At 40.2% G+C, this 19,292-nt stretch overlaps 1 protein-coding gene across 2 annotated transcripts in view; it reads left to right on the top strand.

The window, feature by feature from the left end:
- DYNLT5 (dynein light chain Tctex-type family member 5) overlaps window positions 1–19,292 on the top strand; it is a 30,087-nt gene that overhangs the window by 7,031 nt on the left and 3,764 nt on the right. For both annotated transcript variants that reach the window (XM_040232646.1, XM_040232645.1), the window contains one exon: window positions 11,861–11,952. In XM_040232646.1, the coding sequence (XP_040088580.1) occupies window positions 11,861–11,952 (92 nt within the window). The remainder of the gene's footprint in view (window positions 1–11,860; window positions 11,953–19,292) is intronic.

Raw genomic sequence — 19,292 nt, 5'->3', positions numbered from 1 at the left:
GAGTTTCAGCTTTAGCATCATTCCTTCCAAAGAAATCCCAGGGCTGATCTCCTTCAGAATGGACTGGTTGGATCTCCTTGCAGTCCAAGGGACTCTCAAGAGTCTTCTCCAACACCACAGTTCAAAAGCATCCATTCTTTGGCGCTCAGCCTTCTTCACAGTCCAACTCTTACATCCATACATGACCACAGGAAAAAACATAGCCTTGACTAGACAGACCTTAGTTGGCAAAGTAATGTCTCTGCTTTTGAATATGCTGTCTAAGTTGGTCATAACTTTCCTTCCAAGGAGTAAACATCTTTTAATTTCATGACTGCAGTCACCATCTGCAGTCATTTTGGAGCCCAGAAAAATAAAGTCTGACACTGTTTCCACTGTTTCCCCATCTATTTCCCATGAAGTGATGGGACCAGATGCCATGATCTTCGTTTTCTGAATGTAGAGCTTTAAGCCAACTTTTTCACTCTCCTCTTTCACTTTCATCAAGAGGCTTTTTAGTTCCTCTTCACTTTCTGCCATAAGCGTGGTGTTATCTACATATCTGAGGTTATTGATATTTCTCCCAGCAATCTTGATTCCAGATTGTGCTTCTTCCAGCCCAGCATTTCTCATGATGTACTCTGCATATAAGTTAAATAAGCAGGGTGACAATATACAGCCTTGATGTACTCCTTTTCCTATTTGGAACCAGTCTGTTGTTCCATGTCCAGTTCTAAGTGTTGCTTCCTGACCTGCATATAGGTTTCTCAAGAGGCCGGTCAGGTGGTCTGGTATTCCCATCTCTTTCAGAATTTTCCATAGTTTATTGTGATCCACGCAGTCAAAGGCTTTGGCATAGTCAATAATGCAGAAATAGATGTTTTTCTGGAACTCTCTTACTTTTTCAATGATCCAGTAGATGTTGGCAATTTGATCTCTGGCTCCTTTGCCTTTTCTAAAACCAGCTTGAACATCTGGAATTTCATGGTTCAAGAGATGAGACATCCATACCCCAACTACCCTACCCCTTACCAGTTTAGTCGATAATTAAAAATAGTCAAGTTATCAACAAAGAGTGTGCCTTTGATATGCAGATTAACCAGTCTAGAGCCTGACCTCTTCTCTCTGGTCCCCAACACATCCCAGGAGGCAATTTTCCTAATCAGTAGGGGCTTTCCCAATGGCTCAGCGGGTAAAGAATCTGTCTGCAATTCAGAAGACACAGATTTGATCCCTGGGTCAGGAAGATCTCCTGAAGAAGGGAATGGCAACCCACTCCAGTATTCATGTCTGGAAAATCCCATGGACAGAGGAGCCTCACGGGCTATGATTCATGGGATCACAAAGAGTTGACACGACTGAGCACGCACATCCATGCAATAATCCCAACACCAAGTACCAGGCAAGGAGGGGCCCCTCCTACAGCTTAGAGCTCGCTGAAATTATTCAGACTAGCCAGTCCTGCACTGTTTCCCCTGCACAGCTTTGCCTTTCCCTGGGGGACCCCAATCCTGTCTTCTGCTCACTGATCCTGTAGTGGTTTTCCACGTGGTCTTGTGTGGCAGGTCATGTCTCTCCTGTCTAGGACCTGTGACTATAATAAACTATATCTTCATGAACCCCTTCTCTGACTCCCTTTGTGACTTCACCAGTGCTGTGTGCAAATTCACTTTAGTTGTGTCCCACTCTTTATGACACTATGTCCTGAACCCCACTAGGCTCCCAGGTCCATGGGATTTTCCAGGCAAGAACACTGGAGTGGGTTGCCATTTGCTTCTCCAGGGGATCTTCCGGACCCATTAATCAAGCCTGCATCTTTTTGTCTCCTGCAGTGGCAGGCGGGTTCTTTACAACTAGCACCACCTGGGTCTGAGTCTCATAAAACATTACAGAACAAGTGCTTAACAAAGACATGGATGGTTGTGCTATGAATCTCAGTTTGTTTTCTCAATCTCATACCTCATTCAACATTTTGATTTTTCATATTTACCATGTCACTATGGATATCTAGCTCTTTGCTTCTTAACGCTGCATAGTAGTCCTTTATATTTCCATCGCATATGTTCTTACACATTTCCCTAGGGATGAACACCCAGATTGGCTTTCACTCCCTGCCAAGATATACAGTCCCATGTGGAACATCCTTGTGCAAAACCCTGCATTGATATCTTTGTGAAAACTGTCCTGGGAATCTGATTCCAGGTAAAGGCATTCCCATTAAGGAAGATACAAACTACTGCAGAAATAATTTATAGGTGAAGCTGCTTAACACCAAAACATATCAGTAGTTCTCAAATTAATTTACAAATGCAATATATCTCAATCAAAACCCATTTGTACTTTTTGAAAAGCTCAATGAACTATTTCTAAATTTTATAAATAAGGAAAGAATTCTGAATAACTAAGTTAACTTTGAAGAATGAACATAGAAGAGGAATTTGCTCTATCAGATATTATGATATACCACAAAGCTGTAGTCAGTAAAAATAATAAATGTAGGACTAAACAAACAGCTGTAAGAATAGACAAATAGATCAATGGAACACATAGAAACTTTAGAAGTAGACCTATGAATATATAGAACATAGTATGTGAACAAGGAGAAATGCTGGGTTTTTAATAGATTGTTTTGGGAGAAAGCTAGTTTACTCTATGAAGGGGAAAAAATGAAGCTGAATTCTTATACCAATTGAATTGTAGACTCTAGATGGAAGCCTGAGATGTGGAAAGCTATGAAGCTAATAGAAAAAAAGTATAATATATCTTTGTGTTCTTTGGGAAGGAAAGATTTCTTAAATAAGTTCCCAAAGTGAAAAACTAAAACCATAAAGCAAAAAAAAAAAAAAGATAAATATAATTATATTAAAATTTAGCATTTCTCTTCAAAAAATAATACAATAGACAGTTTATAGGCCAGTAAAAGATGTGTATGTATAAATTTATGCATATTAACAATTTTTAAAAAACAGGAAAACAATTTTTAAATCATCACAAGAGATAAATAGCAATTTACAGAAGCAAAGCCAAAATGGCAAAGCAGAATGTGAAGAGTTGCTTAAATTTACTTGGAATGAGAAAAATGCAAATTGAAACAAGATACCATATTGTACCCATCTGAATGGCAAAATATGAGAAGGTAGACTAAGATCAAATGTTGGCATGGCTAGTGGGAATAAAAGCTTATATAGGCTTTCAGAGAAGAAATCTAACATTATTTAGAAAAAAATAGGGATATAAATTCCCTATTTTCCTTATATATTGAGGAAATTAAGGTTTTTGTGTGGTAGAGTGACTGGCCAGAGTATCACAATTCCCAGATAACAGAGCAAATAATCTGTGATTCTCTGACCCTAGAACTTGGAGATCTCGTGAAAGTATTTGTATTTGTTGTGGGCTAAACTGTATACCCGACTACTCTTGCCAAACTCATATGTTGAAGTCCCAGTCCTCAAACCTCGGAATGTGATCTTAGTTGGAAACAGGGTCTTTAAAGAGGTAATTAAGTTTAAATGTGTTCATTAGGGTGGGTTCTAACCCAATGTGTCTGGTGTCCTTATAAGAAAAGGCAACTTGGACACAAACAGAGTTGGAAGGAAATAAGTTACAGGGAGGAGATAGCCATCCACCATCTAAGGAGAGAGGCCTAGAACAGATCCTTCTCTCACGACTCTCAGAAGGAACCAATCCAGCTAACACCTTATTCTCAAACATCTAGCCCCCAGAACTGTGAGACAGCAGACTTCTGTTGTGTAAGCCCCACAGTATTGGAGCCTGGAAATCTGAAATCAACATGCCAGCTGGGTTAGGTTCTGGTGAGGGCCAGCTTCCTGACTTGCAGATGGCCATCTTTTCACTGTGTCTTTGCATGGAGGAGAGAACCCTGCTATATCTTCCTCTTATATGAGGTCCAAGGTTCTATCAGTGTAGGGCTTCACCTTTAAGACTTCATTTAACCTTCATCACCTCCTTAAAGGCCCTATCTCCAATACACTCACATGGGGGTGTAAAGGCTTCAACCTATGAATTTCAAAGAGACAGTTTCATTCATAGCAGGCACTGCCGTCTCTAGCCTGCTGCTGCTGCTGCTAAGTCACTTCAGTTGTGTCCGACTCTGTGTGACCCCATAGACGGCAGCCCACCAGGCTCCCCCGTCCCTGGGATTCTCCAGGCAAGAACACTGGAGTGGGTTGCCATTTCCTTCTCCAGTGCATGAAAGTGAAAAGTGAAAGGGAAGTCGCTCAGTCGTGTCCGACTCTTCGAGACCCCTTGGATCGCAGCCTACCTGGCTCCTCAGTCCATGGGATTTGCCAGGCAAGGGTACTGGAGTGGGGTGCCATTGCCTTCTCTGCATCTCTAGCCTAGATTACCATAAAAGCTTTCTAACTGGAATCCCTGTGTTTACACATGCCAGCATGTTCTCGACAGAGAGTTTGGAGTTATTGTAAAATATAAAGTAGATTTTGCTATTACTCTGCTCAAAACTCTATAAAGGCTCCCACTTTATCAGAGTAAAACCCAAGGTTTTAAGATGGCCCACAAAACTCTACATGGTTCAGCTACTTGACTCACTGGTAACCCCATCCTTCCACCCTCCTGCTTGCTCCCTCCTCGCCAGCTATTCTGGCCTGTATGCACTTCTTCAGAAATGCCAGGCAGCCTTCTGCCTCAAAGTCTGTGAATGTGCTTTTCCCTCCCCCTGACACACCCTTCCCTCCAACATCCACATGGCTCATTTCCTCACCTCCTCCAACTCTTGGCTCAGGGAGATCTATCTTGATCATTCTGTTTAAAATAAAACACAACCACCTCTCTCCCATCCGCTTCCAACCTCCCTTAACAAAGATCTCCTTTTCCATGTAGCATTTATCATCTTCTAACACAGTGTATGGGCTTCCCTGGTGGCTCAGTGGTAAAGAATCTGCCTGCCATTGCAGGAGACATGGGTTTGATCCCTGGGTTAGGAAGATCCCCTGGATAAGGAAATGGCAACCCCATCCACTATTCTTGCCTGGGAGATCCCATAGACAGAGGAGCCTGGAAGGCTATAGTCCATGGAGTTGCAAAAGAGTAGGATATGATTTAGCAACTAAACAACTTGTTTAGTATTTTATTATATTCTTTCCGTCTCTTCTCACTAGGTTCCAGAAGGGTAGAGATTTTAGAGATTTGATTGTTATTTGTTTTGTTTATGGGTTTTTTCTCTGCATCCCACGGACCTAGAATGGTACCTGGCACATAGCCATCACTTAATAAATATTTTTTGATAGTAGAATGAATAATTATTGTATTATTCCCTTGTAGCTCAGTTGGTAAAGAATCTGCCTGCAATGCAGGAGACCTGGGTTAAATCCTGGATTGGGAAGATCCCCTGGAGAAGGAAATGGCAATCCACTCCAATATTCTTACCTAGAGAATCCCATGGACAGAGAAGCCTAGGAGGCTACAGTCCATGGGGTCACAAGAGTCGGACATGACTTAGTGACTAAACCACCACCACCACCAGTTCCTGAACACAAACCAGTTAGGTTCACAGGTCCGTGTATGTGTTAAGTTCAGAGTGACAGAGAGCTTTCATCTTGCAGACATAAGATACATTTAGAGCAAAAAAAAAAATTTTTGTTCAAATTTTAAAAACAAGGTATATGTTACTTTCTTGCTGAAACCTTCCATTGTTCACCTATTTAAAAAAGAAAAAGAAGAACACTATCATTTGTATTGAACATTTGTTGGGTTAGATGACATACCTTGATGATCTCCATGGCATTGCAGAGGTAACCATGACACCCATGCTCTCAGCCACACCTCTCTGATGATTGCCAAGGGTAATGCGACTTTGAACTGTGAACTGTACATTCATCCAGGAGCTGCATCACAAGTTTCATCAGCTGCTCTTGACCTTAACCTCACCTTCTCTTGGATGAAGGGATTCATCGGTGGGCTTCAGACACTAACTCTGACTTTCTATTCACCCACTCAAAATTGTTCTACTTTGTCAGTCACCTTTCTGGGATCAATCACTTAAGAGCTAGAATTTTCACAGGTTTCATGGTTCATTCTTTGTCCTTCAAAATCACCTCTCCTCCTAAAATATATATCCCTCAGGAACACATACCATGGCATTTTATCTCCTCTTTCATTTTTGGAAATATTTCTTGATTTTTGTCTCCATTATAACCTTTCTCTTGTAAGGTAGGACCAATAATGTGAATAAAATATCTCAAAACTATATAAAAGTCTGGCAACCTTTGCTTTTGTTCAGTCTGACGTTAAGTCGTGTCCAACTCTGTGACCCCATGGACTATAGCATGCCAGGCTTCCCTGTCCTTCACTATCTCCCTAAGTTTGCTCAGACTCATTTCCATTGAGTCAGTGATGCCATCCAACCATCTCGTCCTCTGTCGTCCCTTCTCCTCCTGCCTTCAATCTTTCTCAGCATCAGGGTCTTCTCTAGTGAGAAGTGGCCAAAGTATCAGCTGGCCAAAGTACTGGCAACCTTGCTACAAACTAAATAGCCACACAACTAAGTCACCTTAACAGACAACTTGTACCTTCCACTGATGGGGGAAGGGTTGTTATGCTTTTGATCTTAAGCATAACATTCATAAAGATATCAATAAACTTTTGAGGTAGAAAGTTCCCAAGTGAGTTTCAATGCATATTTTATTTTCTACATCTTGTTTCTCTAGCACAGGGACTCTCTCTCTTTTTTTTTTTTTTAATTTTACCAGTACTTCTTACTTTGCCTGCCATGTTATGGGCAATAAATATCTGTTGAAAGAATGAAGAAAAAAAATGTACATGGTTATACCCTGAAGAATTCTTTTTCTCTGTGCACTCTGAAATATCTCCACTGGGAGGCAGCACATGACTTTAATAACAGATTTTTTTAAAAAGAGGCTCATGCTATGATACCCCTCAAAATATGGTACTTTGAAGCATTTCACAGTTACAAATTGAGGAAAGAGATGACAGTCTGACCTTCTTAAACTACTAAACTAATAACTACAAGGCTGAGCTATCTATTCAAATATTATATCTTACTACAGCTTCAAAACATTTAATAATGTCAGTAGTAACAGCTGGAAATGAATTCTTAATAATAATTAGATGGTATTATAGCTGGTGAGATTTAGCTGACATTATTTTTCTATCTCCAACCATCATAAAAATAAGACATGCCTTGTATTCTTTTTAATTCAAGGAATGGTCAGTATGCAAATTTGTAAGATGTCTTCAGGAAAACTGAATTTCATGAAAAATATAAACATTCTAACTCCTTAGCTATTTTGTGTGGGGCTCTTTTTTGCATAATCAGAACACAGGCTCTTGGGTTGGCGTGGGACATTTCCAACGTCAATCAGTTACAATACAGGAGGGTTATATACAATATGGACTTCCCTGGTGGCTCAGCGGTAAAAAATCTGCCTACAATGCAGGAGACTTAAGTGACACGGGTTCAACCCCTGGGTAGGGCAGATCCTCTGGAGGAGGAAATAGCAACTGGCTCCAGTATTCTTGCCAGGAAAATCCCATGGACAGGGGAGCCTACAATCCATAGCATCATAAAGAGTCAGACATGACTCAGCTACCGAGCACACACACACATATACAATATAGGAGGATTACTTTTGTTACTGTGAACAAATTTCATGCAGTGTTTCTACATCCAGGCTAATTCCAAGTCTCTTCTGAGCAATAGTATATGTGATTCAAAGTATTAACTGACATTTACATTGATTACAAATTGTTACTCTTTTCTCTAGAATAATATTAGTTGATTTCTTCAGTGTTTTCACCAGCAGCTTACTTCAGACTTTCAGTGTTCCTGATTTTACTAAAACCTACCTTCTTTCCTAAAACTTTACAACTCTCGTGAATACATTTTGCCAGTTGAAATCCTTTTCCTCCATAAATGCCACACACTCATGAAATACGTAGACAGCAAAAACATTTTTCAAATAAAAAGAAATCTACTACAGCATTCCATTTGCTGTGAGATCATGTATCTAAAAAGATTGTTATTATAAACTAGGGAAGGCCTGGTCGTAGACAACTGAAATTCATCCACTTGTAACATTGTGAAATATACACAGTAAATTTGTTGTGTTGTGTATACAGTACTGGTAATTAAAATGACAAATTTGCTCTGTGAAGCATCTCACATTTTTATCTTAAAAATTTTCAAAGGACTTGAATAAAGCTGTTTACCAACAGGAAATATGTACAAGTTCTTCTGAGTCAATGTTCTGAACTGACATTGACAGCTGCAAGTATTTTAAATATTTTATGTCTTCTTTTTGTCTTTTTCAAGCAATAGTATCGTATTTTTTCTGTTCAGCATGTTATTCTCTTTTCTCTCTCCCATTTTCCAAATGATCTCCTTCTAATGTGAGCACTCTCAGGTATCAGTTTCAACAGATATCATGAATAGGATTTTTTTTAAGTAAAATTTTCCTGTAACTTTCCTTGAAGTTATTGTCTTAGCTGATTCATGGTCAGCTTTCCAGTGTACAGAAATCAATAGACTAATATCTTCCTTCTGCATGATAAGGGAATCCAGGTTTTCAGCAAAATATCTGAAATCTCATTCCTGAAAGCCCCATCTCTTTCACAAAATTAACTCCAAGTTTTGTGCTCTATTAATTATGACATCCTACTTCCAAACTCTGTATCAGTTATATCTAATGCTTCTTATAATATTTTTATAAAAAACAAAAAACATTGGCTTTAACAAAATAGAAATATATTTTCTCTTGCATTAAAAAAAAAGCCTGGAAAAAATAGTTCAGGAACCTAGTTTTCTAGCTTTTGATCCATTATCCATAAGGTCATCCCAAAGAGCCAAGATAGCTTCTGAGCTCTTGCCATCATATCTATACACCAGTTATAAATAGGCCCTTGCTGTTTGAATTAGTTGCATTAATTCTTTCAGAATTTTTACCCAAAACTTTTTCTGTGAGTTTTTAATATGGTGTTTTGTAGAGAAAAAATAAGGTCTTTATATGTTTGTGCAAGGTAAATTTTAATTGCAGCAATTAATTATTTCAGGAAGTCATTGCCCCTATTTCCATTCTATCAGATACAATCATATGTGAAACTTTGTCACTGAGAGGTAAATAGGATATGTGAAATTCACGTCTGCCTTTCCTATATGTATGATGTTAAACCCTTTGTCTAGTTCTCTTTATCACTGCAATGGGCAGAAAAATGACTTTCTTACTTACGTAAAGGGAATATTTTAAAGTTAAAATGAGGTGATTGATGGAAAATGTTTTGGAAAATAAAAAGTAGCATATACAATATTGGGGCAGCCTGGCTTATCTTAGAATCAAGGGGTTTATGCCACATTGGGTTTTCTAAGCAGAAGCTATCATCTTTGGTGCTGCCCACAACACCTGCAGCCAGTGTGGCTAAACAGGTTGGTTGCTACTTCAAAGGGCAGCAGAAAATTGAGGAAAGCAGGTGTTACAAGAAAGAAGACTAACTCTAATCCAGAAATCCCTCATGGAAAAGCAGCCATAATAATGTCTTGCATCACTTTCTTGGGCTACATGGGTAAACCTTAATTTATTGTGTAAATTGTATTGTATTAAAGGATTTTTGAAATATAATGTCCATGATTTTCTTAAAATAGCAATTTGCAAGAAGCTCATTAATTCCCAACAGCTCGGAATTAAGTGTTTAAAACTCCTTGCAGAGAGAAGAAAAAATCCCCAATGATTAAGAGCAAATACCTTATTCTCATTTAATTTAAAGCAAATGTGTAGACTCTTAGAAAAGCAGTCACTCTGAAAGCACACACACACACGTGCGCACACACACACACTATGATATCATCTCCTTTGAAATGACATCTGTTTAACCTCCATTTTCACAGGTGGAGAGAATTGGGGTGGAGACCTGAGACTGCCATTAGTGACAGCTGAGTTTCCTCTGATTAAGCAGTGCTGTAGGGTCTTTAGGAGTTCCTCTTCACTTGGGTCTCCTGTGTAACACCTGGATAAGCTTATATTGCCTTGGTAACCAAACCAAAACCCTTTCTTAATGTTGAAAAGGGTGACTGATGCTTATTGATTATGATAGTTTGGGTGAATTGCAGTTTCTGTCATCATATGGGGGGTTTCTCAGTTTTCTTTCTTCTGCTAAAGGGATTTTGTGAGGTACATTTAACAATAAACTCTTTATAATCCCCCATGTATGTAGAGAACTTGTTTCCCAACATTTTAAGCTTCCTTGTATAATCCCCAGTCCCTTTGTGAGTTTTGTCCACTTTGAGAAAAGCCTTTGCATCTGTCATAGAGGTAATTGCCAATAGTTGTTTGTTTGGTTTTGAGACAGTCTCCTTTTAAAAAATTTATTTATTTTTAATTGAAGGATAATTTGCTTTACAATGTTGGTTTGATTTCTGCCATATATCAACATAAATTAGCCATAGGTGTACATATGTCCCCTCCTTTAACCTCTCTCTCACCTCCCACCCTTTCCCACCCCTCTAGGTTGTTCAGTTCAGTTCAGTTCAGTCGCTCAGTCGTGTCTGACTCTTTGGGACCCCATGAATCGCAGCACGCCAGGCCTCCCTGTCCATCACCATCTCCCGGAGTTCACTCAAACTCACGTCCATCGAGTCGGTGATGCCATCCAGCCATCTCATCCTCTGTCGTCCCCTCTTCCTCCTGCCCCCAATCCCTCCCAGCATCAGAGTCTTTCCCAATGAGTCAATTCTTCGCATGAGGTGGCCAAAGTACTGGAGTTTCAGCTTTAGCATCACTCCTTCCAAAGAAATCCCAGGGCTGATCTCCTTCAGAATGGACTGGTTGGATCTTCTTGCAGGTTGTTACAGAGCCCCAATTTGAGTTCCCTGAGTTATACAGCAAATTTCCATTGTCTATTTTACATATAGTAGTATATATGAAGAAGATTGAGAGCAGAAGGAGAAGAGGCTGTCAGAGGATGAGATGACCGGATGGCATCACCAATGCAAAGAACGTGAACTTGGGTGAACTTCAGGAGATGGTGAGGGACAGAGAGGCCTGGCATGCTGCAGTCCATGGGGTTGCAAAAAGTCAGACACAAATGGGTGACTGAATGACAACAAAGTGTATATGAAGAGAGTAACATGAAGCATATACACTGCCAGTAGCTTTCAAAACACGTACAGGCATCCCTCGGTATCTACTGAACACTGGTTCCAGAAGCCCCTGTGCATTATCAAAATCTGTGGATGCTCACGTTTCTTATTTTTGTTGTTGTTGTTTAGTCACTAAGTCATATCCAACTCTTTTGCAACCCCATGGACTGTAACCCACTAGGCCACTCTGTCCATGGGATTTTCCAGGCAAGTATACTGGAGTGGGTTGCCATTTCCTGTTCCAGAAAATCTTCCCGACCCAGGGATCAAACCTGCCTCTTCTGCATTAATAGGCAGGTTCTTTGCCACTGAGTCACCAGGGAAGCCCAAGTCCCTTATATAAAATGGTGAAATACAGCTGGCCCTCCATATCCATGGGTTCCATATCCATGGATTTAGCCAAACAAAATCCATGAGTCTAGAATCCACAGATGTGGAGGGCCCACTGTACAAACTCTGTTACCCTGCGAATGGAACAATCCATCAGTACTTTCATAATCAAAGGCCCCAGGCACTGAACTGGGTTTCTACCACTATATTGAGACTTGCTCCAAGTAACTTCTCTACTCCAGTAATATTTCCATCTCTAAAATGTTTTAGACTTTAAATATTTTACCGGAATATATCTATCTGAGACTTGCTTGAAATTTCTTTTTAGAGGAAAAACTTCTATAACTTTTTGCTAAAAGCAACATTGTGTTTTGTTACCATTGTTATCATAACTGTTAAAATTTCCTCTCTCCTTCCTTTTAGCTCTATGAGTACAGTGTCTTATATGGATGAACCTTGCCAGCCTGAAGATGCCTCTCGCCTCACAGTTCACATGGAAAACACTTACCAAATGGGTGTGTTATTTTATTATTCCTTCCTATTTAAAACTTCTAATTTCATGGGTGATATTTACTCAAAGTAATATCTGACAACCTGGCGTCACCTTCAATACTACCACGATATAAGGGATCTTAATTAATTGGGTGATTTGATATTGCTTTAATTTCTTCCTTTGCAAAATGGGGCCAGTACCCATTGTTTAATTTTTTTTTTAATCAGTATTTTCTAAATACCAAATAATTCATTGGCTGCAACTGAGGTGTAGTGTGTGTTACTGAATTAAGAAGTTCATTGGGTATTTCAAGGTTATCTTGTGGAGTTTTTTGTGTCTACTTGAGTTAAATGAAACAGGCATTAAGATTTTATTGAACAAAACCAACCAAGATTGCTAATGGATGGAGAAAAAAGCCTTCAAGGCAAAAGCAAATGATTCCTGGTCCCCTGTTGACAGAGATGTTTATCTTTTCCCACAGAGGTTTTGGGTCTTTGAAAACAAAAATCTTTGCACCTGCCCCTGTACTCCAGGTGGAATCCACAGTGATTTCGTTCCCCCTCACATTTTCTCACACAACTACTTGTTTGCTCCAAAGTGTACCTGCCCACTATTATCTGGATCTACATATAATTATTGCTGTGTAGAAATTCCACAGAGACTTACCAGTAACCCAAGGAAGATGCAATGGGCCAGAGTGACTTAATCTGTGGCCAGTTAACCTCAAGAAAATTATAGACCATCAACACATCCCATTAGACCTTCTAGGCAGTTTCCTATGGTAATCCCCAAGATGACATGGATTGTAAAGCTCCATAATTAGCCTGTCCATTGGTATTTTCACAGTGCCAATGGTAGACAGATAATATCCTGCCATTCAATATACCCTTATACTCCATCTGATAACCTTACCCAGTTTCCTTTGGAGGAGCACCACCACTGCCATTCTTATCACTTTTGGTCCATAGCATCCTGCTGAAGCTGACACTGGCTTCGGAGATGTAACAGTGACTGACCGAGGGATACTGTCAAGGTCATCAAAGTCTTTGAGAGTCAATTCAGAGAATATTGTTTGGGCTACTGAAGAAGTGGATCAGCCTCTGAAACCTGAAAGGATGTAAGCTCTATGGCAGGTTTTGCCATCTTACCCCTACACAAAGCCTGAGACCAAGTCCTAAATACCCTGTGTACTCTTAGACTTTTTATTTAGGCAAGCTAAGTATGGGTCAAGTTTTCTTGTAACTAAAAGATCTTCACCATTCAGTGCCTTTGACTCTGGGTTCTGCATGCTAGAAGGGTTTGAATCGAAAGATGGCGAGAGAAAGACATCATTTGAGCTCAACTCCTGTGAGATGATTGCAACAAGATACAGCATTTGAAATATGAAGCCCTGCATTTCTTCAAAAATACGTGCTTTCATAACTTATTTCCTCAAATAAGCTAAATTGTCTCATCAGTTTTAAAAGTACTGAGTGCTGAACCAAGTTAGAAAAATAATTTTTAAAATACCTTAGTATAGAAAAAAGTTTCCATATTTTCTTTCAAAAAGTCATGCAAATTATTCTTCTATGATTAGCCTTTTATACTTGACAATCAATTTTATAAGGATTCAGGTAGCTATTTTGTTAATAATCAAATATGTATTTCCACGTGTTTCTGGGTTTATTTTGCATCTGAAAGGTACTCTGTGGGCCTTTGGCAAAGATTTTCTCATATCTACACAGTAAATACTGACTTGAGGAGTTAAAGAAATATCAGTCACCAGTATTACCATGTTTAAGTTTTCACACTCTACCCAATAATATGTGCATCATTTAAACATATCTTAAATGTTTAGTATGGTTGTCCTCTCTTTATATGAGTAATTATAGCCACCAAGAATGAGATTAAACATGAGTATAATTAAAGAAAAAAAGGAAAGGGGAAAATGAAAATATATTTATCATTAAAAGCCCCTTATCTCTTCCCATTAATTGATCACTGAAACATGAGTACAGCAGAAAATACTGGCTGTAGGGGCCAATGTACGTTAGTCTGAATAGTCGTTTTGCCCATTCCTAAATAAATAATGTTTGAGCAAGGTATTCAGCATCCTTGAACCTCAGTTTCTTCCTCTGTAAGTAGGGATCATAGGTCACACATGGTAGGGATACTATGAGAATTAAATAAAGTATTGTATTTAAGCTGCTTCTCATTCAGTATGTTATTGCTTCTGACTATAGAACATCACCTTAGATCACTAAGAAGAAAAGCCTTCCATGACATCCAATATAACTTCCTCTTAAGTATGGCATGAGTTCTCCACAGGACTTTTTCTGGAGCAATGACTATAGAGGTACCCGACTCTTTAAAAAGACTGACTGTAATCCCCACATCACACAGGGCTATAGATGGCCTCCTTGCTGACACATCAAGACAGCGCACCTGAGAATGCAGCCAATATAGTGAAAAATAGAATCGAAAGATGGCGAGAGAAGGACGTCACTTGAGCGCAACTCCAGTGAGATGATCAGGCCCTGTCACCAGACGGTTTGCTGGACAGAGAGCCTGCCAGTCTCTCGGCGCTCCCTCTTTGCTCCACCCTATAGGGTCCTTCCTGCCTGTGGAGACCTAAACCATCTCCCACCTTACACCATTTTCCATCCTGCTGCCTTCTGTTGCTCGCAATGAGGAAGCAACAGTAACACCAACAACACTATAATAAATATCTAACGAGTAGCTTTTTGTGTGGCAGACTCACTCTTCTGAGCATTTTAAATACTTCATCTCATTTCATCCCAACAAAAAAAAAACAGTAGGTGGCAATTCTCATCACTATCCCAAGTTGGGAAGCTAAGACACAGATATGTTAACTAATCAAATTTTTATCTATTCTCTCCTAAATCTCTTTTTCCAGATGAGTTTATCTTTCTTTTCTCCATCCTGATCCTTCTTCAGATCTTTGCAATTTGATTTCTAAAAGCATCTTTTCCTCCCAAATTAGAAAAAAAAATTGCTCTAGAAAAGAAAAAAAGTTTCAGTTCAGTTCAGTCTCCCACTCATGTCCAACTCTTTGTGACCCCATGAACCGCAGCACGCCAGTCCTCCCTGTCCATCACCAACCCCTGGAGTCCACCCAAGCCCATGTCCATCGAGTTGATGATGCCATCCAACCATCTCATCCTCTGCCATCCCCTTCTCCTCCTGCCCTAAATCTTTCCCAGCATCAGAGTCTTCTCCAATGAGTCAACTCTTCGCATTAGGTGGCCAAAGTACCAGAGCTTCAGCTTCAACATCAGTCCTTCCAATGAACACCCACGACTGATCTCCTTTAGGATGGACTGGTTGGATCTTCTTGCAGTCCAAGGGACTCTCAAGAGTCTTCTCCAACACCACAGTTCAAAAGCATCAATTTTTTGGTACTTAGCTTTCTTCACAGTCCAACTCTCACATCCATACATGACCACAGGAAAAACCATAGCCTTGACTAGATGGACCTTTGTTGACAAAGTAATGTCTGCTTTTTAATATGCTGTCTAGGTTGGTCATAACATTCCTTCCAAGGAGAAAGCGTCTTTTAATTTCATGGCTGCAATCACCATCTGCAGTGATTATGGAGCCCAGAAAAATAAAGTCTGTCACTGTTTCCACTGTTTCCCCATCTATTTGGCATGAAGTGATGGGACCAGATGCCATGATTTTAGTTTTCTGAATGTTGAGCTTTAAGCCAACTTTTTCACTCTCCTCTTTCACTTTCATCAAGAGACTCTTTAGTTCTTCTTCACTTTCTGCCATAAGGGTGGTGTCATCTGCATATCTGAGGTTATTGGTATTTCTCCTGGCAATCTTGATTCCAGCTTGTGCTACTTCCAGCCCAGTGTTTCTCATGATGTACTCTGCATAGAAGTTAAATAAGCAGGGTGACAATATACAGCCTTGATGTACTCCTTTTCCTATTTGGAAACAGTCTGCTGTTCCATGTCCAGTTCTAACTGTTTCCTCCTGATCTGCATATAGGTTTCTGAAGAGGCAGGACAGGTGGTCTGGTATTCCCATCTCTTTCAGAATTTTCCATAGTTTATTGTGATCCACACAGTCAAAGGCTTTGGCATAGTCAATAAAGCAGAAATAGATGTTTTCCTGGAACTCTCTTGCTTTTTTGATGATCCAGTAGATGTTGGCAATTTGATCTCTAGTTCCTCTGCCTTTTCTAAAACCAGCTTGAACATCTGGAATTTCACAGTTCACGTATTGCTGAAGCCTGGCTTGGAGAATTTTAAGCATTACTTTACTAGCATGTGAGATGAGTGCAATTGTTCAGTAGTTTGAGCATTCTTTGGCATTGCCTTTCTTTGGGATTGGAATGAAAACTGACCTTTTCCAGTCCTGTGGCCACTGGTGAGTTTTCAAAATTTGCTGGCATATTGATTGCAGCACTTTCACAGCATCATCTTTCAGGATTTGAAACAGTTCAACTGGAATTCCATCACCTCCACTAGCTTTGTTTGTAGTGATGCTTCCTAAGGCCCACTTGACTTCACATTCCAGGATGTCTGCCTCTAGGTGAGTCATCACACCATTGTGATTATCTGGGTTGTGAAGATCTTTTTTGTAGTTCTTCTGTGTATTCTTGCCACCTCTTCTTAACATCTTCTGCTTCTTTTAGGTCCCTACCATTTCTGTCTTTTAGTGAGCCCATCTTTGCATGAAATGTTCCCTTGGTATCTCTAATTTTCTTGAAGAGATCTCTAGTCTTTCCCATTCTATTGTTTTCCTCTATTTCCTTGCATTGATCACTGAGGAAGGCTTTCTTCTTTCTTATCTCTCCTTGCTATTCTTTGGAACTCTGCATTCAAATGGGTATGTCTTTCCTTTTCTCCTTTGCTTTTTGGTTCTCTTCTTTTCACAGGTATTTGTAAGGCCTCTTCAGACAGCCATTTTGCTTTTTCGCATTTCTTTTTCCTGGGGATGGTCTTGATTCCTGTCTCCTGTACAATGTCACAAACTTCCATCTGTAGTTCATCAGGCATCTGTCTATCAGATCTAGTCCCTTAAATCTATTTCTCACTTCCACTGTATAGTCATAAGGGATTTGATTTAGGTCATACCTGAATGGTCTAGTGGTTTTCCCCACTTTCTTCAATTTAAGTCTGAATTTGGTAATAAGGAGTTCATGATCTGAGCCACAGTCAGCTCCTGGTCTTGTTTTTCTGACTGTATAGAGCTTATCCTTCTTTGGCTGCAAAGAATATAATCAATCTGATTTCAGTGTCGACCATCTGGTGATGTCCTTGTGTTTTACATGTGTTTACATGGTGATGTCCATGTGTTTTCACATGATGTCCATGTCAAAAAAGGTTTAAGCCTTTGCATTAGTCGACTCTGAAAGTTTTTGGAGCTTGTTTTGGAAGTCAGTGAGTGAATAAAAGTCACTCAGTTGTGTCCGACTCTTTGCAACCCCATGGGCTGTAGTCTGCCAGGCTCCTCTGTCCATGGAATTCTCCAGGCAAGAATACTGGAATGGGTTGCCATGCCCCTCTCCAGGGGGTCTTTCCAACCCAGGGATTGAACACAGGTCTTCCACATTGCAGGCAGATTCCTTACCATCTGAGCCACCAGAGAAGCCCATTTTGGAAGTCAAGTGCTGATTATTGACTCTGCATCTCAGCATCCAAGCCTAAGTAAGACAATGGATGATTCTGCTGTATAGGTCCAAGGTCACAAAGAAGTGAGGGAAGAAAAGTTCACTATTTAAACTTTTTTTTGGAACTGAATCTGGTTATTGAGATTTTTTTTAAATCTAAGGTAAATACATAAAGGGCATTGGTGCCGCTGGACAGCAGGAGCTTCTGGAGACTGGGACCAGGTGCAGGCAGGACTCCATCTTTCCAGCCCTAACTGTGTGTGGGCTCCCTCTCTCACTGTGGCTTGGCTTCCTTCTCACAATGAGAAACAGTTCCTGAGAGTCACAGGTCATAACTTTTTACTCCAAAAAGAGACTGACCGACTTTTTTTTTTACCTAGTTCTAGTTTAATGTAAAAGTTCCAAGAAAGGATTCTAATTGGTGTAGCTTGGGGCAAGTCCACCCAGCGCCAATCAACCATGACCTGGACTTGGACTCAAAAGAGATGATGATCCTAAAGAACCACATGGTTAGAGTGGGAAGAGGACCAGTCCCTTCCATTTGGGAGATGCTGTTCCCAAAGGACAGGGAGGTGTACCAGGTGGACACATGCACTGAAGGGATTTACTGTTTTCTGAAAGGACCAATGCTCCCCATGGGTGATACAGGTCAAGCTTGGGTAAATATGATATGAGCGCTTGGCAGGAGGGAATGGAAAGGAGAGGTACCAATCTAAAAGATATAATCTGTTTAATCAGGTCCAGCCTGGTAGGAACATTAAAAAAATTTTTTAAACAGAGAGGGAGAAACCGCCCTCACATTTAGCCTCATCTCACTATCATAAGCAAATGGAAATCTTCTAAAAGAGCCACAGGATAATGACACAGTAGGTGTTTGGCCTGGGGGGCTGGTGCTCCATCTCTGATCCTACAAAGCAAGAGCGATCAGGACCAACCCTTCCCAGGTTTATAACTGCTTGTCTCTCTCCTGTAGAAGGGGAGAGATTCCTGCCGACTAAATATTTTGGTTAATTATCATACTCATTGCTTCCGATGTCTCTATTTTACTTGTCCAGATTCATTTCCCAGCCTGATTTAAATTTAATTGAATAATTCCTGTATAAGCATCACAATAAAAATATTATAAATTGAGCCCCAGGAGGTTGACCTAACTGAATTCTAGGCGCGGGGTGTCACTTTCTGGTTAAATTTAGCCACTGGGAAACTTCTGTGGGAAGTCAGAAGAGAGGAGTGTGAACCCCGCCTAAGGGCTCACCTTGTGCTCTTTGCATCCATCAGCAGAAAGACAAGGCTGCTGTGGAGGGAGCCCTCGCCACATGGCTCTTCTGGGATCTCTCATAAGAATTCCCTCCTCAGGTTGGGATGAAAGTAACACCTTCTTTTTCACCAGCTGAGGGGGATGGAACATTCCTTCATGATTCCCTGCATCTTGCTCAGACCTCCCTAAGGAGTCTGTTTATTAAATCCTCTAGGAAATGTCCTAACTTTAACGCGTGATATATTTCCTTAGTCCCTGACTGATACAGTCATTGAAAATAAACACTTAAAAGATACTGATGACTTTTGAAAGTAGAATTGGGTAGAATTCTTCATCCATATCAACTCAGCAAATAATGATCAAGCCTCTGTATACCGGGCACTGGGCACACGAACATGTTATTCAATGACAGAAGTTAATGATAAGGTTAATATTCCTGGGAGGTGCAAGTAAGATTCCTGGGGTGCAGGATAAGATGCAG

The sequence above is a fragment of the Oryx dammah genome, unplaced genomic scaffold, assembly GCF_014754425.2.
Source record: "Oryx dammah isolate SB20612 unplaced genomic scaffold, SCBI_Odam_1.1 HiC_scaffold_28, whole genome shotgun sequence".
In the NCBI taxonomy this organism is placed as follows: domain Eukaryota; kingdom Metazoa; phylum Chordata; class Mammalia; order Artiodactyla; family Bovidae; genus Oryx; species Oryx dammah.
Note: the sequence above shows the minus strand (reverse complement) of the source record. Positions and strands in the feature narration are given on the sequence as shown.